Here is a 24,600-nt window from a genome sequence, read left to right on the forward strand (position 1 = left end):
TGGGAGAGTTTGAGTGTGGCTATTAGGGATTCCGGAGGGTAGAATGTGTCTCACCAATTACTGCATAGCCCCCGGGTAGGATCTTGTAGATGATGTCATCGAATAGGATACCGTCAGGGAATAGCATGGCCATGATCTCTCCCACCAGTCTTCCAAATGCAGCTCCTAGAGGAAAGACAAAAGGAACGAAGGTACTGAAAGATCCAAGTTCCAGATCCTCTATATTTTCAGAGCCAATCCCTGCTTGGGCACTAAGACCAAACATAAGCCCCAAGCATCCAGACCTTTCCTTGATTTCCCAGTACCCTAGATTGCAGCTCTCAGTAAGATCCCAGGCTTCCCACCAGAACTTACCTAGCACAAACACAGGCATGAAGCCTCCACAGGGTATGGGCATAGTGGTGGCCACGATGGACATCCAAAACTGGGGTAAAAAGAGGCATCAGGACACCCTCTCAACCCTGCCCAATACACATGCATACACTCCACCCTCTCCCCACTTCCAACCCTCCTTCTTGCTTCGAGAGTCACAGAAACCCTGGGATAGCAAATCCTTTTGGAAGCCATTTTGTCTGCACCCTTCCTCCAGAACCAAAAAAAAACGTGGAGTGCTCAGTCTAAGAGACAACCAAAGAAACATTATAAGAAAGTTCCTCCTGATCGTTAACTCAAATCGTTCTGACTTGGAGCGACTGTGTTTGCCTTTAGGCAATCTAGAAGGAAGAGTGGAGCCCCTGAAGACTCCTGTCCCTGCTCCAGAAGGCTCCTGGCCTATACTGTACCCTCTTAGCCTGAAAAGGTCATCTCAGCTGAACAGCCTAAAAGTCTTGAAGCTGGAGGACATCTTTTCCCAGTCAGATTATGTTTCTGAAAAAGAGCCCATTTCTAAGTGGCAGACACCTTAAAGTCTTAGTGACTTACTACATGACTAATGTAGCTTTGAGGTGGTCATTTACAAAGCTGTTTATATGGTAAACCTCACAAGGGAGTCTAGAGCGAAGCCTGTCTTGCCGGAGCCATTTCCTAACATCAAATCACCTTAAGCAGAGATTCAAAACACATCAGATCTGTCCTGCCATCCTGGAAGGGCACACTGAGAAACCTAGCCAATCTCCAAGGCCAACTCTGTCGGGAAGTATTCCAACAGAAATTGGAACAATTTTAGCAAAAGCAATAGGTACATTCTGTGGCAAGGAATGCAGAAGAATTGAGAAATAAGAGTGGAGAAAAGAGTATTGGTTGAGCTTTTGAAATATCTGTGAAAGAAATAAAAATGTGAGACATAGCATGTGAATTAGGTTTATGTATCACTTCCAAAATAAGTCAGCTAATCTTACAAAAGGATCTCAAACTAATTTGGTGAAAGATGGTAGCAGCTAAGTCCGAACAAATTGACAGGATGAAACATTTACAATTAAAAACCTATGCAAATTTACTGTAAGCTGGTAAGAAATAAATTTCTTAATATTCTGAACCTTAGAAAGATTCCCTTGAGGAGTGCCTGGGTGACTTGGTCGGTTAAGTTTAGGTCGTGATCTCACGGCCTGTGAGTTCGAGCCCTGTGTCTGACAGCACAGAGCCTGCTTGGGATTCTCTATCTCCCTCTCTCTCTGCCCATCCCTCATTCATTCTCTGTCTCTCTCTCTCTCTCAAAATAAATAAAAATTAAAAAAAAAAAAGATTCCATTGAGACAGGGCTGGTGTCAAGAGCCATGACAGAAACTCTGGGAAGGTTTCTTTCCAGAAGCTCTGAGTTGATGCAAAATGCATACATACTTCTTCAGGTCAGAATATGAGTGGGTAAAACAGTTGAGAACTGCAAAGTCAAGTGAAGAGATATAAACTAAGAACGCCTTGAGTAGAAAGCAACCGCATGCCTCTTCTCTACCTGCTCTCAGCACTGGCATGGTGCTCATAAATGCAAGTCAGATGTAGGTAGGTCACTGGGGAGGGAGGGAAGGAGGGAGGAAGGAAACAAAGAAGAGAGTTTGCTTGGTCCATGCAAGTGTCCGTGCAAATAGTGTCCATACAAAACAGAAAAGGCTTCTCAGAGATAATATTTGCTACAACACCCAACAGAAATGCTCACTGGTAAACTGGTTGAAACTGCAGATGACCAGACACCATGTCAGTCTGTCTAGACATGGAGTTCTAGACCCTTCTAGTTTAACCTTCATAAGTGATTCTGACATATAACAATTGGAGACCCCTTGAACTATTCTGTGCCATCTTTTTGGAATAAGCACATGAAAGCCATACAGAATTTTGTTGGTTTGGGTTAACCTGAACACTCCAGTAATACAGATAATACGTGGATAATAGGGCTGAATTCAGAGGACAAAGTTTGGATTATCCCCCAAGATATGTGTAAGAACAGATGAGGATCAGAGGACATGGAAGTGATCAACCCCTGTAGCACAAAGAATGACATATGAGGTTAGCAAACTCTCTGAGCTATTAGCGCATGAAAGGAAGGATCCAGAAGCAAAGTAAGTAATGTGGAACACAAATAACTCCCAAGAATTTAAACACCCAGTTCTAGAGAATTGGGAAAGTAGACACCTGTTATGACAGATGTCACTTTATTTAGACCCTCCACAAGAAGGAGTGCTATGAAGAATTCTACTGAACCCTGGGCTATGCTGAACAGTGATACCAGGTAATGATGTTGGACTCTTAAAAAGGGAAACTGAGAAGTTGTAATATTCATACCCATTGTGGGAGCTGGTGACTTACCGCATGGTGATACTTTCTATGTCTTAAGACTGAGGAATACAGAAGTCCCTTTCATCAATAGCTGAGAACCTTATCTACCTGTATGGATACTGCCTGTGTACGTATGTATGTATGTATGTGTGTATATATATGTGTGTGTGTATAGGTAACCTACTACCTATACTTTAATTTTTTTTTTTTTTTAAGACAGAGAGAGACAGAGCATGATTTGGGGATGGGGCAGAGAGAGAGAGTGAGACACAGAATCCGAAGCAGGCTCCAGGCTCTGAGCTGTCAGCACACCCTACGTAAGGCTCGAACTCACGAACTGTGAGATCATGACCTGAGCTGAAGTTGGACACTCAACCAACTGAGCCACTCAGGCACCCTTTTTAAAAAAATGTTTTTTAAATTTATTTTTAAGACAGAGAGACCATTACCTACACTTCAGAATAAAGGGATGTGTATGTGTCCAACAGCAGAACAGTGAAAATGCTGGAAGCAATGATAATCAATCAGACAATATCAGATTTATAGCAGTGAGTGGTTTTATGTGTATAAATATTATATAATAGCACAGGCCTGCTACATACTGTGGGGCTTGAAACATAGCCCAGGAAGTACATGAGTTTCTCCCCCTGACACGCTTATGATATACACATTATCAAGGATGTAATTCAGTGAGAAATTAATAATAGTGACATACAGTTGAGTCCTGCTATATAATCCAATTAGGCTTCTTAGAATAAACTTTAATCTGTGAAGTTGAATCCAGATATATACTTGGGAATCTGGGATGAGGTGAAGTGAGGTGTAGGGGAAATGTTGAAAAATATACAGTATTTTGTTTCTTCAAAACTTTTCAAAAGCTTGACATTTTCTTTTAATTATTTTTTATTATTTATTTATTTATTTATTTATTTTTGCTCCTTCTACTATCTTGGAACCTGTGGAGGCCTGCTGGGAACAGGACTCCTGAAAATGACAAGTATGTCTGGAAGGCTGTGGTCCAAAGCCATTTTTGCTGGCTATAAGCGGGGTCTCCAGAACCAGAGGGAACAACAGCTCTTCTTAAAATTGAAGGTGTTTATGTCGAGATGAAACTGAATTCTATCTAGGCAAGAGATGTGCTTCTGTGTACAAGGCAAAGAACAACAGAGTGACTCCTGGTGGCAAACCGAACAAAACCAGAATACTCAGGAAAAGTAACTCATGCTCCAGGAAACAGTGGCATGGTTCGTGCCAAATTCCAAAGCAACCTTCCTACTAAAGCCATTGGCCACAGAATCTGTGTGACGTTGTACCCCTCAAGGATTTAAACTAACTGAAAAGTAAATAAATAAAGATGTAGATTTGTTCTCCTGTAAAAAAAAAAAAAAAGTTGGTTTTTTGTTTGTTTGTTTGTTTTTAATTTTAGAGAGAGAGAGAGTGCATGCAAGCAAGGGAGAGGGGCAGAAGGAGAGAGAGAATCCTAGACAGGCTCCACAGCTAGCACAGAGCCTGACGTGGGGCTCAATCCCATGACCATGAGCTCATGACCTGAGCTGAAATCAAGAGTCAAATGCTCAACTGACTGAGTCACCCAGGCACCCCAAAACCTTGACATTTTAAAAGTATATACGATCCTATCAACAACAGCCAAATTATAGAAACAGCCTAAATGTCCATCGACTGAAGAATAGATAAAAAAGATGTGGTATATATACACAATGGAATAGTACTTGGCGATCAAAAAGAATGAAATCTTGCAATTTGCAGCAACATTGATGGAATTAGAATGAATTATGCTAAGCAAAATAAGTCAGAGAAAGATAAATATCATATGACTTCACTCACACGTGCAATTTAAGAAACAGAACAGATGAACATAGAGGAAGGGAAGGAAAAATAAGATGAAAACAGAGAGGGGTGCCTGGGTGGCTCAGTCGGTTAAGCATCCGAATTCAGCTCAGGTCATGATCTCACAGTTCATGGGTTTGAGCCCTGCGTCGGGCTCTGTGCTGATAGCTTGGGGCCTGGAGCCTGCTTCGGATTCTGGGTCTCCCTCTCTCTCTCTCTGCCCCTCCCCCGCTCACGTTCTGTCTCCCACTCTCTGTCAAAAATGAATAAACATTAAAAAAAATTAAAAAAAAAAAAAAACAACAGAGAGGGAGGCAAACCATAAGAAACTCCTAAGTACAAAAAACAAATTGAGGGTTGATGGGAGGCGGGGCTTGGGTGGGGGAATGCACTAAATGGGTGATGGGTATTAAGGACGGCCCTTGGGATGAGTACTGGGTGTTATACTAAATTCTACTCCTGGAACCATTATTACATTACTTTAACTAACTTGGATTTGAATAAAATTAAAAAAAAAGTATATATGATCCCAAAGTTACCATACAGCTCAGTCTATATTATTTTCCTTGAACAATAAATTCTGAGATGCTATCAAAACTTGGACTCGGTTACTTACAGGAAGCTGCGATTTATAAGTGAGAGAAGATGAACACTGTACTGGAAGTCCAAAAGTCAAATCCCTAACAAGACAGCGAGACTACTTTTACGATAAAAATATCAAATCTTGTGAAGGAAGAAACAAAAACGGACCTAATTAATAAAGCAGGTGTGCAAAATATGGAAGCTGTTGACCCACTGAACCCACATGGAGTGGAACGGGAAAGAACATGCACAGATACAGCTTCCAGAAACCCAGAGCAAATCCTGAGAATGTAAGTCACAGACTTGGAACCTGGTGCGTCAAGCACCTGGTATCTTTAATCATGGGATCCTTGGCAAGTACATTAAAGGAGCAGCAAAAAACAAAGACATTTTTTCCAACCATAAGCATATATAACTTAGTGACTCATATCCTGCAAAAATATAGATTCACAAAAATTATCATGGATAAGTTAATAGCAAGGTATTCAAAAGCATGAAGGTTCAGTGTGGACAGTCTTTTACTTGAGAATCCTAATATACAGAGGAAATCTTGGAACATACAGGCAACACGCACTGTCAGTAATAAGGCAATCATCAAAAGAGAAAAAAGAAAGGCAAGCAGCAGCCAGAAGAGATGTCACAACTAGGGGTGGAAATAAAAATATCTTTGTATAAGGCGGTGACTGAGAAGCTTAGGAATACATGGTCCTTGATGGGCAGACATGGAAGAGAACGGATGTAAGAGACCAGTTGTGGTTTCCTAACTGAAATTAGGAGAAAAAGGCTTGAGAGTGGTAAAATCCTCACGGCCTCGCTACCTAACTAGGGAACAATACCATGTATAAAAATTACATATAGCCACTAATAAAATTGATTTAAATATTTTATCTCTTTTGCAATTCTAGAAAAGAGATTACCCACTAGACAGGGGGAAAATGGATATGCAAATCATCCAAAAATGGATAATCAGACGCATGGAGAATGAAGTATACAATTCTCTAATATGTGGTGGGATTTGGTTAGCTTATCTTAGGTGTTCCCACAGTCATCTATACTGCTCCACCCCGTCTTGTCCTTGTTTACCAGGCTGCTGTGACATCTTAGGCACTTAGCAAGTGGAACTTTTAGCAGGCTTATGGTAATGATGGTAACATCGCTAAGTTGACATGAATAGACACTGGCTCACTCCTATAGATGGGCAACTTACCTGCGCTATGGTTTCCAGCTACTTGTTTTTCGGTCCACATGAAGTTTACCCTTTTCTACCCTACGCAAACTATGGGTTCCAGGTTGAAAACAGACAGAAGCTTAGGGGGTCAGGAGTGCAGGGAGGGGTACCTTCATGATAAAGAAGAGGAGGATGATGATGACGACGTTGACTTGTGGATGGATCCACACAGCCGACTGGCCCAGGCTTGCAGGGTCACCCACATGCTTTACCCACGTGTTGTTGTCAAAGAGGGTACTGATGGCTTCACGAGGCATCAGCTGTGAGAGGGAGAAGCAAAAGGGGGCAGGTCTCCAAGGATGTTTGGTGCTAGCGCTTTGTACAGAACTGATTCTCCTGGGGTTTCCCGGGTAGCTCAGTCGGTTAAGCATCCGACTTCAGCTCAGGTTATGATCTCATGGTTCATGAGTTCGAGCCCTGCATTGGGCTTTCTGCTGTCAGCGTGGAGCCTGCTTGGGATTCTATCTCTCCTTCTCTCTGCCCCTCCCTCTCTCTCTCCCAAAAAACAAACAAACAAACAAACATACAAGTGGATTCTCTCGTCTCATTCTTCAAGGGTCTCTCTTGTCTGTTCTTGGGGAGAGATTCTACACTTGGGTAAAAGTACCTGTGCTCAGAAGCTGGAGGGATGTCTGTGCTGTGGCCCTGCCCTGGCTTAGTCCCAGCTCAGTGACCTGACGCCCGCCTCCCTCCCCAGACTCTTTGGAGCTGACCTCTCCAGCCATGAATTGACCCATTCCTGGTGGAAAAGTGAATGAAGCGATGACAAAGGTGACGATTCCGGGATACAGCAGGCGACTGAAAAAGACACAGATTTAAGCCCCCCCAAGTTAGCCACAGTGGATGTCACAATGAGCTGGCTAGCTGGGTCCTAGTAGCCCACTGCAGACTTAGCTCTTTATTTTTATTTTATTTTTTTAGGAGAGAGAGAAAGTGAGTGAGGGAGAGGGGTGGGGCGGGGGGAGGGAGAGAGAGAGAGAGGAGAGAGAGCCCACGAACTGTGAGATCATGACCTGAGCTGAAACCAAGAGTCAGATGCTCAGTCCACTGAGCCACCCAGGCATCCCATCCTCAGCTCTTTAAACACAGAATGTTCTTGCCACCAAAAAGCAATCTTTAACGGGCAAACCACACCGTGTTCTCTCTCTATGTGGAATATCAGGGCTCCTATATTTTATCGCAAGTCATGTATTGGCATTTACAGCCTTTGAGAAAGATTAAAAGGGAGGGGCTCGTGGAGAAAGCAGAAAGTAAATGGGTAGGACACAGAAGGGCAGTGACTCACTGCTTCGCCAGAAATCGGCTGAGGGCCTTGTGCCTTCGGACACCAAGCATGACTTGGCGGTGCAGATACACAAATACAGCTCCCAGGAACCCACAGCAAATCCTGAGGGTGCAAGTCATACAGCAATGGAACCCTCATCCCAGACCTGGCTGTGGCAGGGAAACAAATACCAGGCACCCACCCTCCCCCAGCAACTCACACTCACCCACGCCTGCCCCCAGGCTTTCAGCTTGGGCCCCTCCCAGCCCAAAGCCGCACCCTGCCCTGCCCCCACCCCCAGCTAACCACTCCCAGGGCACTCCACTGACCCGATGATGGCAAAGGCTGGGAGTTCCTGCAGGTCAAAGGGGAAATCCATTCGGAAATTGGTTCTGAAGAGGGCGGTGATGGTGACTACGGGATGGAAAGGCATGGTGGGAGCGCCAGAGAGACCCGAGGGGAAGCCAGGGTCATCAGCCGAGGGTCAATTCCTTCCTTCCTCCGAGGCCAATGTCACCTCTTCCACTGAATTTCCAGTTTTTATGGCCGAACACTGCCCTTCTACTCCGTGATCCAGGACCTATATCTTTGCTCTATATCCTTGGGCCCACTTCCGAAATAATGCCATCCATTCCTTTTCTAAACCGCCCTAAGGAGCTTCCCTACACGCCCCATTACCAGCCTCCCTCCTTCCCTGTTACCGGCATCCTTGTTCCACACGGCCAGCACGCGGAAAACAAAGGCACTGAACGTGGCCGCAAAGAATCCTCGCCAGTAGTTCCGCACGGCAAAGTAGGTAGAGGTGACCTCGATGCTGAACAGCACTCCTGCAGGGGCGTGGGGGTGGTCAGGGCCAGACAGAGTAAGAGGCTCTCCCCCAGCCCCCACCCTGTGGCCCCGAGGTGCTTTTGCTGAAACCTGAATCACGAGGGGAAGCAGCAGTGGGAAGTAATGGTCTCCTGGAATCTCACGCTCTAAAACATACACCTGCTCACGCTGGCGGTTGTTTGCAGGCTGGGGATGTGGTCCAGTAAGATACAGAGAGGAGCTCGGGGTGGGGGACGGGGAGTGTGGTCCTCAACCCACAGACTGAGGGGGTCAGGTGGTCCCACCCTCTCTCTCCCTTAGAAAGTAGGGTTGGGTGGGATTCACGATTGTCAGATAGCCACAGGGACTTAAGGGTTGTTGCAAAGTTTCTGCAGGGAAGTTATGGGAGAAAACATTTCCAGAGCAGGTGCTCAGCAGAGCTGTGAGGCAGAGCTCAGGACCCACGGGAACTCTCCTTCACATTCCCTCCAATCTCTACTCCCTCCTCCCAGGTACCACATACCTTGAGGCAACTTTATAAGGAACAAATAAGAAAAATGAACATGAGAAGCCTTCATGAGAGCTAACAATAATCAATATTCCAAGAAAAGAAGAGGATTCATCAAAGTGTTTAAAAATTAATATTAGGGGCGCCTGGGCGGCTCAGTCGGCTGAGTGTCTGACTCTTGATTTTGGCTCAGGCCATGATCCCGGGTCATGAGATTGAGCCCTGTGCATGCACATTGAGTGCAGAGCCAGCTTAATATTCCCTCTCTCTCTCTCCCTCTCTCTCTCTCTCTCTCTCTCCCCCTCTCCCCTGTGCGTGCTCTCTCTCAAATTAAAAAAAAAAGTTAACATTAAAAACCTGACATAAAATAACAAAAACAAGGGGAAAAACCAAGAGGCTAGGAGTTAAAAACAATTTTGTTTCAGAAAGGTGAGTGGGGCAGAAGGAAAGCTAATTAAAAGGCCTAAATAGCACTGTTTCTGAGCAGATGCTGGAGGGGAAAATGAGGAGGTCGATACATAGACCGATAGCAAGCAGAGGGAGGGACAAAGTGAGGAACGCTAATGAGGGCCTAAAAGCGAGATTCAAGAGACAGCAAGGAAAATAACCTTTGAACGTATTAAGAATACGGGAGTGGACTTTGATTAGATGCAGGATAAAAATTGATGGCAAGAAATAGTAGCTAGCTAAGCCTCATCTTTATGGAAAATGAGGAAGAGAAACCAGAAAAATGCAGCATGTAACTAGATGAATGGAGGAGAGGCCTGGGCCCAAGAGCAACCAGGAACCAGCTAAGGTGCGTCTCCTCCTTTCCCCCCACGGTGAACGGTTGCTGGTCTGAGACCCCTCAGGTAGCAGCTTCCGTCCGAGCCAATGTTTTTCTCCCTGTTCTACATGCAAAGTCACAACTCTGGACTCCTCCGGGACCGCCCCGCTCTGTTTCACAGGTGACAGTCAATAGTTGAGTAAGTTACTTGCTCCAAGAGGATAGTGGCCTGCCGGTTACTCCCTCACAGAGTAGCTGCAGCATTTTGGCCGAGGGTCCCTAGGGGTCAGCTCAAAAGTCACCTTCTCTGGGAAGGCATTACAGGTGCCCCTCGTCAGGTGGAAACAGCTGACTGTCTCAGAATTTTGGACTGTTTGAGCACTTGTGTGTTTCCGTCTCTGAGTTCCCCCTAGGATCAAAAGTTCCTTGGAAACCACCACCTAATACAATGCCTGACACATCGTCGGGGCTTTCTGTCTGTTCTATGGGTGAACGGGAGAGGAAGGGGAGGAGAGAGAACAAGAGAGAACAGAACAGGTGAAATTTCAGAGAGCGGAGCGAGGGAAGGGGGAATTTGGGGCAGCTGGAGCTGCCAGCCACCCTTTCTGCCCCTGCTCCTCAAATCACGGCCGGGAAGGCTACTGTCTCCTCGGGCTGAAAGGAGGATTTGACACAGTGTGGGGAGCAGGTGGAGGAAGTCTCTCTCCTTTTCTTTACCAGTAATAAAACAAAGTCAGCTTTGATTTGTTGGGGTGTAAGCTATCCAACTTATGAATATTTTACGACCATATTTTGAAACCCTGGGCTAGATTTTCTTTCCTATGATGTGGTTCTGGGATGCTTTCCCCAGCAGTCTGTCACTCTATACTCAGGAATGAGAACTGATTTTACTATTAGTCTGAGCCAAGCAGAAAATGTGCCGCTAAGAGCAAACAAAGCATTAAAAACACAAACAGCTTCTGGAAACTCTCTGGTTTCTGTTCTGTGGTACAGCTCTCTTCTACCGCCCTGGATGTTCCCTGTTCTCCCCCTCTGGCTCCTTTGCCCCTGCCCAAGCCAGGGCCTTGACCTTGGCCTCCTGCTCTTGCTACTCACAGACACACTTTCTCCATTTCATGGCTTCAACTGCCACCGACAGGCTACTTGTTAGCAAAGCCATGTGTTCAGCTCAGTTCCTGGACTTCAGACTCAACAGTCCAGCTGCCTGGTTGGTATCACTCGGCTATGCCACTGGATCTTCAAACTCAATAGATTTAAAGTAAAATGGATCAACTCCTCCAGACCCGTTTCATGTCCCATATTCCTTGTCTTGCTGACCAGCACCGCTGTCCACCCAATTTTCCTTGGAATAAACTTTGGAAGTTGGCCCAGATTCCTCTGTCTCATCCTTTATAGCCTCACATAAAATCAACCTCCAGGTCACATCAATTTTACTTTCTATCATCCGTATGTATCATCCTCTTCTCTCTTCTTCCTCTGTCCAGTTCAGTCTCTTATCATCTGGCATCAGGGCTTTGACAATAGCCTTCTTCTTAATCTTAGACTGAATCCTGTTAATCCGCAGGCTGGTCCAACTCTGCACACATCTGCTGGAGGGACTGGATGGATGTGCCGGGCCTGTCGTGTGTCACTCCCTTCCTTGTACAGAATTCTTCCATGGCTCCCCTTCCCCTGTGACAGCATTTCCAAAAGCCCGATCTGTGAGGTCTTCTGAGTCTTATGAGAAGTTCCTTGCAGAAGGGATTCTGTGGGAAATGCTGTACTGGAGCCACATTTTGCATATTCACAAAGCATGCCAGCATATCCAACATTCCGATAACTCTTCCAGTTTAAAGAACTAGCTGTTTAACACAGTGTTTTTCCAACTTATTTGACCTTGGAACACTTTTCACGTTACCTCTATTAATGCCATGGAGAACCATGTTCTGTAAAACACATTTGGACAAATTGTGGCCTAGAGAATAGAATCTACATTCTTGTGCATGGCCTGTGAGGACCTTCACGATTCATGATTTCCTTCCTTCATGGTTTCCCTGTGCAGACTCACTTCCTGTTCCTGTTTCTCTTAACAATGCTCTCATCTACTGTGATTACAGCCCCCAGATCTTGACTTTGCAATGCTGTCTCTTCTGTCCAAAGTACCCTGTCCTCATTGTCTTCCTTGCACTTTGCCCAAACTGTCATCGAGACACTTCTTTGGGTGGGCTATGATGATGGGTTTATCTGCCCATCCACCCCGTCAGCTGTGAGCCCCTGGGAGTATGGGATCCAGCACACCCAGAGGGCACACCGCACAGAGGGCACATGGTAGAAGCAAAAAGATGTTTGTCGTTTTAGCAGGTTGTTGAAGCAGATTTCTTTCATCAGTGTAAGGAATTAAGAGTTGGCTATGTAATGAATAAATTATCGTTTTACTAATGTTTTCTTTCAGAATTACTCTATGTTCTTAAAAAAAGAAAAATAATCAAATAAGCCTACCTTCCAGGGTGTTTATTTTTTAATTTTTAAAAAATTTGAGAGAGTGTGTGCATGCGTGCGCAAGTGGGGGAGGGGCAGAGAAAGGGAGAGAGGATCTCAATCAGGTTCCATGCTCAGCACAGAACTCAATGCTGGGCTTGATTCCAAGACCGTGGGATCATGACCTGAGCTGAAATCAAGAGTTGGATGCTCAGCTGACTGAGCCACCCAGGTGCCCCCTGAAAATGGCATCTTAATTTTTCAGTACTGAACCTTTTCTCGGGTCAAGAGCCATGTTTTACCTGTCGCTCCCTTACCACCTTCCTATATGCTACACTGGACCAAGAGAAACCTTCCTCGTTCATCCTAGACATTCCAGTTTTATGCAAAAAATACACATTCTCTTCATTTTAAAATAATCTGGCTGATTAAAAAAAAAAATTTTTAAAGCCCACCTGTCTGAAAATGCTTTTTAGACTTTCTGGATTTGTAAGGCAAAAAGAGAAAGTAAAGGTGAAAGTGGGTGCAAATGTTAAGTGTGAATGTCTAACGTGTACAGAAATTCAAACGCACTGAAGTGTGTACAGAAATTCAAATACACCCCTCACTCATGGAGACTGGTGACTTTAATGACAAGAGCTGACACGAGAAGTACAGACAGGATGCTAGCTGATCTTACGCTGGGCACAGCATCAGGACAAACGGGTATGACACACTTTCTGCTCCCTCTGAACGCTTACTCGTAAGTCATGCCTGAGCTGAGACGTGGGAGTTACCTGCGCACTCCTCTATGAAGGGACTGATTACATTTTCATAATTGAAAAGCTACCTCTAACGTTTAAGGAGCATATGCTTTTCTGGCAATTTTGTTTCCCCAGTGTCAACTCGGTGCCCTTTTTATCACCAATGAATCCAATGAATGAATGATCCATGTAGTCCCTCCTGTGTTAATCTTGTTACAACGGACTCACCACTAAGTAAACACGGCTGCTTTCTCTGTCCGTGCCCACTTGTTAGTGACCCAGGACAAAGAAAACAGTCTGAAAAGCTGCCCTTTGCCTTTCATGTGCGGGGAGAACTAATCTCAGGTTTATGTTGCTGTCAGGGAGCAAAGGTGCTTTAATTCCTGTCCGCAGCCCTCATTAAAGCTGACCATTAGTCTGAATAACCGCACCTAGACCCCCGTGTCCTTGATAACACGCACAATGGAAGCTCTCCCGTGGAGAACACACTACATAAGGTCCCCGGTTAGAGGACGTAATAAGTGGAGGGCAAAGGTGTCCAACAATTTCGACAGGCTTTATTGATTACAAGTAGGGGGACTGGGGGGACTGCCTTGGTTTTCATTCCCCGCTCTACCTCTTGCTAATGGGCTGGCCTTGCTCAAGTCACTTACCCTCTCTGTGATCAGTTTTCTCCTCCCTCTCCTCTGTGCTGTCGGTCTCATACAGTTTTTAGCAGGAGTAAGGTGCTTAGAACATCACCTGCACACGGTAAATGCTCACTAAAAGTTTGCTGTTCTTGTCATACTTTTGTTTTAACTGGCAGTATCGCACTCGGGGAGCAGGGCCAGGCAGTGGACTGATGTAGGAGGGGGTAAATCACTTGCCTCCGAGTGGTGTCCCAAAACAACAGCCAACTCCCACAGCACAGCCCACAGTCAGCATGTCAGTGTAATAGTATGGCTGCTACTAGGGGAGAGAGAGAGACAGACAGAGATGGGGGGTGGGGCAGGGAAGGGGAGCAGAGAGGAACGGAGAACAGGCAAGGGTGGGGAATAAGGCAGAAAGAGAGGCTTAAGTCACAGAGACTCACAGTGGTCCCATCTCCCCCAGTGATTCCCAGGTCAAGAGATACTCAGTTAGTTTGGCAAACAGGAAGTGACCTCATAGGGCAAGCCAAACTTAGAAATAAAAGGTAAATATATGCAAGGCAGGTAAGCCAATAAATGATCATCAGAGAGGGGCTGGAGATGCGGACAACCCAGGCAAGAAGTGTCGATAGGAAGAGAAACAGAGAGGACTTCAGACAAACGGTACCAATAAAAGCCTGCATAAAACAGCCGCCAGCCGCGAAAGAACACATAGCCCTTTGGCGGAAAAGCGTGGGTGCCTGGAACCCAGGGGCTGCGATCCGGGGTCACTCCTTGAATGCCCACCCCCCAGTCCCTTCAGCGAGCACCCTCTCCACCCCAAAGCTTAGGCAGCCACTCAAACCCCCTTCCAGGTCGTGCTCCGGGGTAGGGAGGAAGTGGGACTTGCCTCCGATAGGGGCTGCAAAGCAGCATCCCACGCCCACCGCACAGGCCGGCACCAGGAGATCAAGCCGCCCAGACACGGTCTGCAACAGAGAAGCACGCAGGACGAGGAGGGTGGAGGGCTAGGGCCGGCAGTAGTGCTTGTGAGAGATGGGGTGGGGAGGACCAGGAAAACAGAGGGACAGGGTGGGTACAGGAGGCAAGGGCGGAGCTTGGATGGGGCGCGGGGGTGGGGGCGTGGGGGGCACTGATGAGGGGCAGCATGGGAGCTGGTGGGCCTGTAGGCCTGGAGGAGCCGGGGAGCAGATGGAGAAGGGCGGCCGGGAAAAGGCTGGGGTACGTGGCGGGGGGGGGGGGGGGGGGGGGGGAGGGGGGGAGGGGGGGCTGGGGCGCGGTGTTTGTGTAGAATAAAGGAGCGTGGGTTAGCGCGACGCCCCCTTTCAGCATCATGGCCAGCCCAGAGCAAAGGCAGCCCTCCCGACGCCCTAAGCACACACAGCCCGTCCCTCATTTTCTTTCTCAACCTTACCTCATATACCCCGCAGAACATTGACATGAACTTGCTGAGGACAGCAGCACAGATGCTGGCTATGTGCACAAATGGGCCCTGGGAGAGAGAGGGAGGTGAGGGGTCAGCAGCAGGGGTCCAGACGGGAGGCTGTGCGTCCTTCACTGGACAAGCTTTATGGCTCCAGGCACTGAGCTGCGTGCCAGAAATGCGGCAGTGAGCACGACAGAGGATCTGCCCTCCTGAACTTCATTCCAGAGGGGAAGGGGGTGGGGGGTGGGGGTGGGGAGAGGGACCAGCATTTCAGGGAGGCTACAGGTGGGGAAAATGAGAAAGGGTGAGGGGATAGAGAGAGGCAGACAGACTACGGTGTGATGTGGGTTTAGAGAAGGCACTCGGGGACGGCCACAATTGAGTAGTGTCTCCACTGAAATGAGGCAGTGAGCCACGTGGGTGTCAGGAGGAAGAACGCTCCACGCTGGGTCCTGGGACGGGAACAGCTTGTGTGATTGAGGGACAGGAAGACCCTGTCACCCAAACGCAGTGAACAAGGGCGGCTTGGGAGAGCAGAAGACCAGACAGAAAGAAGCCAGATCAGCACAGGTCTCCTAGGCCCCAGAGAGACGTTTGTACTTGATTTTTAGAAGACTGGAAAGCCATTAGAAGTTCTTAAGCAGAGGTTCTGCCAGTACTGATTCCATTTTGAAAAGACTCTGGCTGCTGTGTGGATTCCCGATTGTGGCCGGGCAAGAATGCACGTGAGTATAACCTTGAAAAAAACACAGCCTCTCTCTGGGGTTCAGCTTCCGTAATATTAAAACAAGGAAACTGGTCTGAAGTGTCTCCAAGGCAGTGGTCCTCCACCGGGCAAGATCCCTCTCCCCACCCCCCAGGGAAATTTGCCAATATCTGGAGGCATTCTGATTCTCCAAACGAGGGGGCGCTACCAACATCTAGGAGGTAGAGGCCAGGGATCTGCTAAACCTTCCACAATGCACAGGGCAGTCCCCCAGAACCAAGAATTACCCGACCCAAAATGTCAACAGGGCCCAGTCTGGGAGACTGCTCTAAGGCCCTACTGGCTCAGACTTCTGTTATTCTGCTCCAGGACTAGGACCTTCCCTAGTATTTCCCCTCCCTAACGTACCCTGGCGCTGGCTCTCCCAGCGCCCCTGGTGTCAGGCTCCCAGAGCTCCCTCCGGGCTCAGTGCTGCCCTCTGCCGGAGCACCAGTGGACTTACCTCCTTCCCCACAGGAATGCCACTGCCCAGCCCTGCAGTCAGGGCCACAACCTTGGCCACAAAGGCCTTGAGGGTGAGATATTCCTTCAGGATGACCCCACGGAGTATTGTCTTCATCTCAGGGATCCCGGAGCCTAAAAGGTTCAAAGAGTGATTATGTGCCGCTTCCAGCTAGAGGTTAAAAGGGAGACAAACATCCAGACAGGCGGACGTGGTGATGGGCGTGGGTGGGGAGACGATGGCAAGACAGGGGAAAGGGCCGTCAGTCGGGTTGAGGGGCTGAGCGAGGGAGGAAGGGCACTGGAAGGGTCTACAGGCTAAAGAGATAACACTGATGACACAACAGGGGTAGGGTGGTGAGCGGATGGGGGGTGGGAGGTTCTCACCAACGGCCTGGGGAGAGATGAGGTGGCAAAAGAGGGCGCTGAAGAGGATGAGAGTTAGCGGGAAGGTGACCCAGACCAGGTACTGCAGAGGCAGGCTGGGCTGCATCTGGTAATAGGTCCACTTGTAGGCTGCAGAGACACGTGCCTGAGCTCAGTCCCAGCGTGGCGGGATGTCACCGCACCCCCATGGCGCAGCACATCACAGTGTGCAAGGAGCGTCCTCACGGCCTGGCCATCCCGTCTGACCTCACCACACGGTATTGTTCTCACTGGACACAAGGGAGCCCGAGTTGTGGGAGGTGCCGTGACCTGTCCAAGTTCCCACCACTTGTTGGAGGTAGAGTCCGCGAACCCCACTTCTGAGTGCTGGGACTGCAGGCTGCCCCAGTTTGCCCAGAACCTGGGGTGGGGGGAGGGTGCCTGGGACTCAGGGTGGTCAGTGCCCAAACCAGAAAAGCCCTGGGGAAATGGGGATGAGCTGGTCACCCTATTAGAGGGGCACCCACAGGTTGTATGGCAGCAGCTGAAGGGGCAGAAGTGCATCTGGGTCCGGGTCTGGTCTTCTCCTGGGCCAGACCTCCTCTGTGCAGCGCCCCCCCTCCCCCAAACACGCCCAGCTTATCCCAGGCAGGAACTCTAGAAACTCTAGGAACCGCTGTGCGAAGAGAGGCTGAGGGTAAAGGACCAGGTTAAACCTACCCTGAAGGCTTTTGGCACTGACATAATCCATGCTCCAGCTAACCAGAGCCATAAGCAGTCCCAGGAGCACCAGAAAGATCCAGTCTTCTCCTAATTTCCTTCTTACCACGTGTCCCAGGCGGCGCATACAGTCTGGGAAGAGGGAAAGACAAAAAGAGCGGCTAACCGGTCACTGCTCTGGGCTGTGACTGAGGACAGGAGCAGAGGAGCTGGGCCCCTGGGGTCTTGTCTATCTCTGCACCTCATTCACTGGGTTTGCCCATGGGATACCTGAGTTCTTCCTAACTCTCCTTTCCTGGGGGTGGCTGGGAGGGAGAGGAGGGAGCCAGGCAGGGTGAGAGGAGGCAGAGAGAGATGCCTTTCCCTACTGCTTGGAGGGGGGCTTGGGTGTGGGTGAGGGGAGGGCGGAGAGTGAGCTACAGGCGGTGGGGATGTCCCAGTTCTCCTAATTCCTGCGCCTCCTTCCATTCCAGATCCCTTTATTCCTCAGTCCCCGTCACCTTGACATTTAGAAGAGTGATCCTCATCCTTGCTGTCCAGGCTGTCACTGGAGCCCGTCTTCGGGGGCATCCCCATGCCCTGCTCCTTGTGCGGGGGCTGCTGTTTGTGATGGCCATAAATCTGGACACAGGGGGAATGGAAAACGTCTGTTTTGTTGGAGTCTGAAGGAATAGACGGAGGGAAGCACCCAGACCCACAGAGGAAACAAACAGCTTTTTAAATTCCTGGGCGTTGAGAGCCTCACGTAGGGTCACTTTGTGGTGGTCCCTGCCCTCAATGCTCCATCTACACACTCCCACTCTGGACACCTTTACCCCTGTACCCATCCTCACCCCACCTCTGTCCTCATCTTGATGGATGGCAAGGAGGCCAGCTTCTACTCTAAAGTGGAGACACAGGAACTCTGCTAAGACGGGGCATCCATGTCAATCAGGTGTTTTATGTGTGACCCAGCTTACTGTGTGTCAGCCTCTCCCTACTATCCCAGACCCCCCTTCTCTGCCTGGCCTCCCTCCTAGGAATCCTGACGTGGACCAGCAAGGACAGACTAGCAGGGGACTCTTGGTTTCTCTTTGCCTTGGTGTGTCTGGCCTCTCTTGAGGCCCCTCAGATACTCTCTCAAGTTCAGAGGAAGCCCACCCGCTCACCTCCCTGTGCTCATGTGCACAATCAGGAAGCAGTCCTGGTAAGGGACTTCCCATGGCAGGATTACTAGACGCTCACACTACGGGGAGAGGACAGAGCGGCGCCCCTCAGATCTGGGAGCCCTCTGCTCTCATCGCCATGGAGAACACGTGTGTTTGGGGCCGGGGGAGCAAGGGCTCTCACTGCTTTTGGTCTGTCCTCCCCCCCTTCACTAGCTCCGTCCTCTGGGGCCAGGGTCAGGCCAGGTCGTGTTGCCAGTTCTGGGAGAGCCTGGGTGGGAGAGATCTGATTTCACAATATGAGCAGCAGAGTTTACGCCCCAGTTCTGGACAGGAGCACACTCTTTGCCCAGCTCATGGCTGTTCGGTCTTCTGGGATGAGGTGGGTGACTGAGCGAGACAGTGTGTCCCTCCCTGCGCTACCTGTCCCCAGAGAGCAGACACTCCCCCTGTGGATCAGTGCATGTTCCTCCACCTGCTGTTTCAGCTGTCTGGGGCCCCAGGCTGGTGGAGGCAAGGAAGGGGGTGTGGAGGTGAGGAAGGGGGTGCTGCAGACCAAACCCTGGCTGGGAAACACCTGAGAGAGCCAAATCTGTGCCGGGTGTTTCAGGGCGAGGCACCGCATCAGAGCAGAGCTGGGGGAAGGGAGGGACAGCTCAAGTGTGAGGGGGGTGCTGGGATTCACGGGTGTGTAGGGGTGAGGCTGGGAATGGGAAGGAGAGGTGAAGCAGTGTAGACACAATATCGGTGATTGTTGAAAGCTGGGTAAGGGGCATTTGGGGGTTCATTACATGGGTCTATTTTTTAAGTTTGGAATTTTCCATAATAAAAATGAAACAAAGAAAAACTTAAGTCCAAACCTCTCTTCTTTACTTTCAGGCCAGCTCTACTTCTGAAATTAATTTACCATTCTTCTCCATCACGAAGCTTCCTGCTACTTTGTCGCCGCGCCTTGATGGCATTTCACTCACCCCACTGAGGCATGTGGTGACCGGTGAGAGGAGCAGGGCCCTGAGGAGGGGCCTTTCTGTCCAATCCCGTCTGGTGTTGCAAGGCCAGGCCAGGCCCCACCTTCGGGAAGCCCCTCTCCCCGCACTCATCATTCCCATCTCTCCTGACTTTGTGTCCCCACCCCCACTGATTCCCCAGGGGTGCCCTTAGTAACCATCTCCATCTCCGGATGATGCGGACTGCTGCGTGGATCCTCTCGTCCCCCAGTGCTGACATCACCTGCACAGCCACCCCTTGGTTCCCTGCCCTGTCTGCATCCCCTCATCACCCACCCCTCCCCGCCATCTTTAGCTAAAACACGTGCACACACATTTCCTCACGGATCACCTGCTTGTTTATCTGCGGCAACCTTGCAGGCTTTCCTTCATAGTTGTGCCGTCAGTCCCCTTTTCTGTGCTAGATGTCCACAGCCCACCCATCTGGATGCCCGCAGTGAGCTCACTAGGAACGCACACCTCTACCTCCCCGGGGCGGGGTGCCTACAACCTGATGGACTCCTACCTGATCGACCTTCCCACCCAAAAGTTAGGCTGCGGTTCTTCTGCTCATTTTGACCCTGGTGTACCTTTGATCACTGATCTGCAATCCAGTTCGTTTTCTCCACTTATCCCAGCACCTTTCTTCTGCCTTGTGCAGAAGCGTTTATTTGTGCGCGCACTGCAGAGGGTCAGCAGGGAGAGAGCTGGTGGTGTCTGCGTGGGGGTGAGGGAGTAAGAGGCAGCTTCACACAGAGGTGTGGGCTCCCACGCCAACCACTCCGGGCAGGTTATGTAAGCACGGGCTAGTCAAGCCTGTGTGGCTATGCCTTTCCCCCCTAGGATTCGGGTGTCCTGTTAGTCAGGGTTATATAAAAAAAGGGGATGGGATCTCTATAAACGCACGCTTAGCTGAGCTCAGCCCTTTGAAGGATTTTCGTATTTTGAACACATCACCATGTACTTTTTAAAGTTAACACAACACTTCTCCCGCTTTCACCTGATTCCTCATTCACCCACCCCCAGCCGTCACACAACTGTCCCCCGGATTCCACCACCCCCTCCCCCTTGGACTTTACCTGTGTGGGGCGGGTGTTGGGACGGGGGCCTGCGTCCCTCCGGAGCCTGTGCTGAAGGGCCCCATTTTCGGAGGGTAGTCCGTAGCTGGTGCAGTGCTCAAAAGGCATATACTGGTACTGGGGGGCACTACCCCACCAGCTTTGCTCCCCCCCACGCCGCTGGGACTCCGATCGCTCCATGTTCCTTCCCTGGGGCAGGCCTTGGCCTGCTCGCCCCGGGGCCTCCCCCAGTACAGCTCCTTAAGCCCGTCCTCTTGCCTGTCCCCAAGGCGTCTGGGGCAGCGTGCCCACCCCCAGCTATTTATAGCCATCTCTCCGTCACATGACCCCCCCCATTGCCACATCTGATCTGCTTGGGGTCGAAGCAGGTGTGAGAGGGGTGCGGGGGAGGGGTTGGGACAAGAACCTGAGGGACAGCCCGCAGGGAATTCCCTCAGCGGGGGCCAGCAGCCCTGTCCCCTCCATAGTCACAAGGAGGCTTCCAGCCCCAAGCCACTGGGCCCCCTATAAACATCGCCCAGACCAGCATGGAGAGGGGCTCTGCACACTCAGACTTGTGTGTTCCCGGGGGCACCGGATCTGCACCCTTAGGGTGTCCTGCCCTCACTTCCCCGAGGAAAGGTGAGGGGTGGGTGCTGGACGGAGGGATCCGGAGGATAACTCACCTGAGGGAGTAACTGGTGCCTCTCTGCCATCTTTCCCTGTCCAGTTGCTCCCAGCTCAGTATCTTCCCAAGATTGAGTCTTCATCTGTGGGGCCAACTCTCCCATCCCGGCCAGTTTTCAGGTTGCCCCTCCAGCTTTGCTATTTCTATCTGCCAGAGGCCGCTAATAATGCTTTGGCGTCATCCCCTTGACGCCACTCATTACCCACTGGGTGTGGGAAGCAGGGGTAACAGCCTTGGGTTCTGGCCTTTCTCCCACTTCCCAGATATGTCAGTCACACCAGAAGCCTGGACTCTCGGGGAGGAACGGAGCCTCCATGTAGACTATGGAGCACCTGCCTAGGTCTGTCAGGGCAGGTGAGATAACACGGGAGAAGGAGAAGTGGGTCAGGGGCATGGGGTGGGTGGGGGGGGAAGGGAGTGTCTCTCATCATGAGCCCAACAAACAAAAAGGATGACGGGGAAGTTCTCTGCTACTCCTCCTTTTCGGGTCAATAAATAAGTTTTGGCCAAGGCCCAACTACCCTATCTGGTGTCTTTTTTTTTTTTTTTTTTTTTAAGCCAAGTTTCCTAGGACATTCCTTCCCCTGTGAACTCCTCACTATAGAAGAAAAGTTACAAACATGAGCCAACGCATAGTTTAGAATTTGTCACCAAGTGGGGTCTGCCCCAGGGTATTCCAAGTTCAGGGACTGCAGGGTACTGACACCAATCACTTGCTCTGCAATTAAACCTTGACCTCGGCTAAATGGCACTGTCCAAAGCAGGGGAGGTGGATGCCATTAAAAGCACGTTTTCTAACACCAACCCTATGAGCTCGAAGGCTTATAATCCACCGCCAATGATTACAAATGTGTGCTGGTGTGGGGGCCTGAAGGCTGACAGATGCCTTCTCTGCAGGCAGAACGTAAGGAAAGAGATCTAATGATTTGGTGTAAGATGAAAGAATACAGTGCCAAAGTCAAAATAGGTTCTTTGGGGGAGGGGGGAACTTTAGAAACAGAAAACGTCGTCACGCTTGAAAAGGGCTCTCCTGAATGTAGCCAGTTTCTATAGACACTCAATAATCCTGACAAGTATCTAACACAATTATTGTTTCTTCATGCTTCCTTAGAAAATCAGGACCTGGTTATAGATTCCAGGATTTGAAGGCAGAGAGATCAGTGGGACTGGGAAAATCCACACTCCACCAAGCCAAGTAGAAACACCAGCTTGTGAAGTAGAAAAACCAGATTCTGAAACTGGGAGAGTCAAGGCAACCTACTGCTGCTAACGCTAAGGGCAGGGATTTGTGAGTAACTTGAGTCTGACATTAGAAATTGTTAATATCTCATGGGTTGCCATCTTTAAGAGAACAAGAAAATAAAATGTCAGGGTGCCTGGATGGCTTGGTTGGGGGAGTGTGCACCTCTTGATTTGGGGTTGTAAGGTCAAGCCCCATGCTGACTGTAGAGAGTACTTAACTAAAGTCTTTAAAACGGAGAAAAGAACATGTAAACTATGACCACCCCCTACCCATAGGTACAATGCTTGGGTTCTTATTTGGAAGATGGGTTTCTGGGGAGTTCTGTGAAAAGCTCCACAATCTGGAAACAAATTTATAAGCATGCACGCATTCTAGAAGGTATGTACACTGTGTAAGGAATGAATTATTCTGGGGTTTTGAATATATTTTTTTAAGCTTATTTTTTTGTTTTTGAGAAAGAGACAGTGAGTGGAGGAGGGGCAGAGAGACGGACAGAGAGAATCCCACACAGGCTCTGCACCATCAGTGTAGAGCCTGATGCAGGGCTCAAACCCACGAACCGGGATATCATGACCCGAGCTGAAGTCGGATGCTTAACCAACTGAGCCACCCAGGTGCCCCTTGAAGAGATTTTCTTGGGGTCTACGATACTAAAAAGTAAAACCTACAGGCTTATGGAATTGCTATTTGAAGGGAGGTTGCCAAAAATGACCATATGGGACACATGTGCAGGGGAAAGTGTGTGTTAGAGTACAGGTGGGTGTGAACGAGCCACTGCCCACCCCCTCACCCAATAGCTTCCCATCAACTGAAGCATGAACTTTCTCTCTGGGTTACACCCTTGTTTTCAGACCTCTTCAAATCCAGCCCCCCAGCCCGCTGGACAATGCACCATTACATTGTCTTTAACAGCCTCCAGACATCACTTTCCCTCTGCACATCTAGTCTAGCATCAAACCCATGACCACATGCTTTTGTTTCACCTAGGCAACTGTTAACTCTGCGTCCCACCCCCCCAAACCGCACACACCTTCTAATTGTACTCCCTGGTAGTAGTAGCTTCTCTACTCCCCATTGGACCCCGCCCCCCCCCCCCCCCCCCCCCCCCAGATCTTTACAAATACTTGGTCCCTTCCAAGGCCTGCATGAGGCCTTCCTGATAGCACTGGAGAGGTCTCTTTCCCTTCTGGTTTCTCAAACATGATATACTTGTTATCTATTCTCTACCTAAATAGTGCAAAGATGGGATAGTCTCTGGTCTCAGGCTTATTTTCCCAGCCCAGTGGGAAAAATCTATAACCCAAAAAAGTGAAGAGGAAAAAAAAATCTCATGCTAGGAAGTCACAGAAGTCATATTGTTAGTTAAGAGCATACATTAAAGCTAACATTTTGTTTCACATCCTGACCTCAGTTTCTTTAGAAAGGCAGTAACTTAGAGGGTTATGGTAATAAGAGAATGCATGCAAAAAACTTCTAGTGTTTGCCCTCATAGCAAGCACTGAATATGAATGCATATTATTGAACTGAAGCTCATTCTGCCAGAGTTCACAATTCTCAAGCATTTGTAATGCATTAATACTGTGTCACCACACATCATACTCAATCCTCATGGGGACCTTTTAAGGGAGAACACTTTTCATTTTCAGCTAAGGGAAACCGAGGTTCCAGGAGGCTAGGTAACTTAGCCAAGGTCTCCAATACCTCAAAAGGCTGAGCCAGCATTCAAAATCTATTTAATTGTAGACTTCATGGCCTTCAAGCTACGTTTCTTCCCTTTTTTGTGTTATTTGAAGTCTGAGCCTCATTTTCCCCATCTGAGAAAACAAGTGGAAAATGACCAGCTCATGCGCCCGCAGGGAGGGTGGCCTGTGAAGGTGCACGTGTTCCTGTCTCCCTCTTCGGTCCAGGCGCCTGCCCTGCCCTCCCCTAATATCACGACTCTGCTCTCATGGCCCAATTTCCTCTTCCCCCTTAAGAGGAAGCTGGATGGAGGAGAGCTGCAGAGAAGGGCAGCCCCCAGCTCAGGGAGGGGATAATTTTAGCAGAGAATCCCTGGCAGAGGTAAGCAGGGGGGAAGGGAGGGGAGCTGTGAAATTCAACCTGATACTCATTCAAGGGCGGGGCGGGAAGGACATGCAATCCAGGTCAGAAACCTCGCTACTGCGCTGTAATTCCCAAACTAGCACCCCCACAAAGAAGCTCTCCCCTGCTGAAAATGGGTAC

The 24,600-nt window shown here is 49.2% G+C and overlaps 1 protein-coding gene and 1 long non-coding RNA gene across 2 annotated transcripts in view; one reads left to right on the plus strand and one right to left on the minus strand.

The window, feature by feature from the left end:
* CLCN1 (chloride voltage-gated channel 1) overlaps positions 1-21,338 on the minus strand; it is a 33,624-nt gene extending 12,286 nt beyond the window's left edge. Inside the window, exons 1-14 of the mRNA XM_086687969.1 lie at positions 20,468-21,338; positions 17,758-17,878; positions 17,258-17,389; positions 16,559-16,687; positions 16,173-16,306; positions 14,953-15,030; positions 13,776-13,854; positions 8,330-8,455; positions 7,958-8,042; positions 7,650-7,751; positions 7,078-7,162; positions 6,475-6,624; positions 355-424; positions 55-165 (exon numbers count right to left, since the gene is read on the minus strand). Coding sequence (XP_086544095.1) covers positions 55-165; positions 355-424; positions 6,475-6,624; positions 7,078-7,162; positions 7,650-7,751; positions 7,958-8,042; positions 8,330-8,455; positions 13,776-13,854; positions 14,953-15,030; positions 16,173-16,306; positions 16,559-16,687; positions 17,258-17,389; positions 17,758-17,878; positions 20,468-20,647 — 1,582 coding nt within the window. The 5' untranslated portion in view covers positions 20,648-21,338. The remainder of the gene's footprint in view (positions 1-54; positions 166-354; positions 425-6,474; positions 6,625-7,077; positions 7,163-7,649; positions 7,752-7,957; positions 8,043-8,329; positions 8,456-13,775; positions 13,855-14,952; positions 15,031-16,172; positions 16,307-16,558; positions 16,688-17,257; positions 17,390-17,757; positions 17,879-20,467) is intronic.
* LOC147582993 (uncharacterized) lies at positions 21,118-22,524 on the plus strand. Its single transcript, XR_015244287.1, has 2 exons — positions 21,118-21,474; positions 22,246-22,524. It is a non-coding gene; the product is annotated as an uncharacterized LOC147582993 (long non-coding RNA).
* The last annotated feature ends 2,076 nt before the right edge of the window (positions 22,525-24,600 follow it).

The sequence above is a fragment of the Puma concolor genome, chromosome A2 (genome assembly GCF_028749965.1).
Source record: "Puma concolor isolate L17-30 chromosome A2, mPumCon1.1.hap2, whole genome shotgun sequence".
Lineage (NCBI taxonomy): Eukaryota > Metazoa > Chordata > Mammalia > Carnivora > Felidae > Puma > Puma concolor.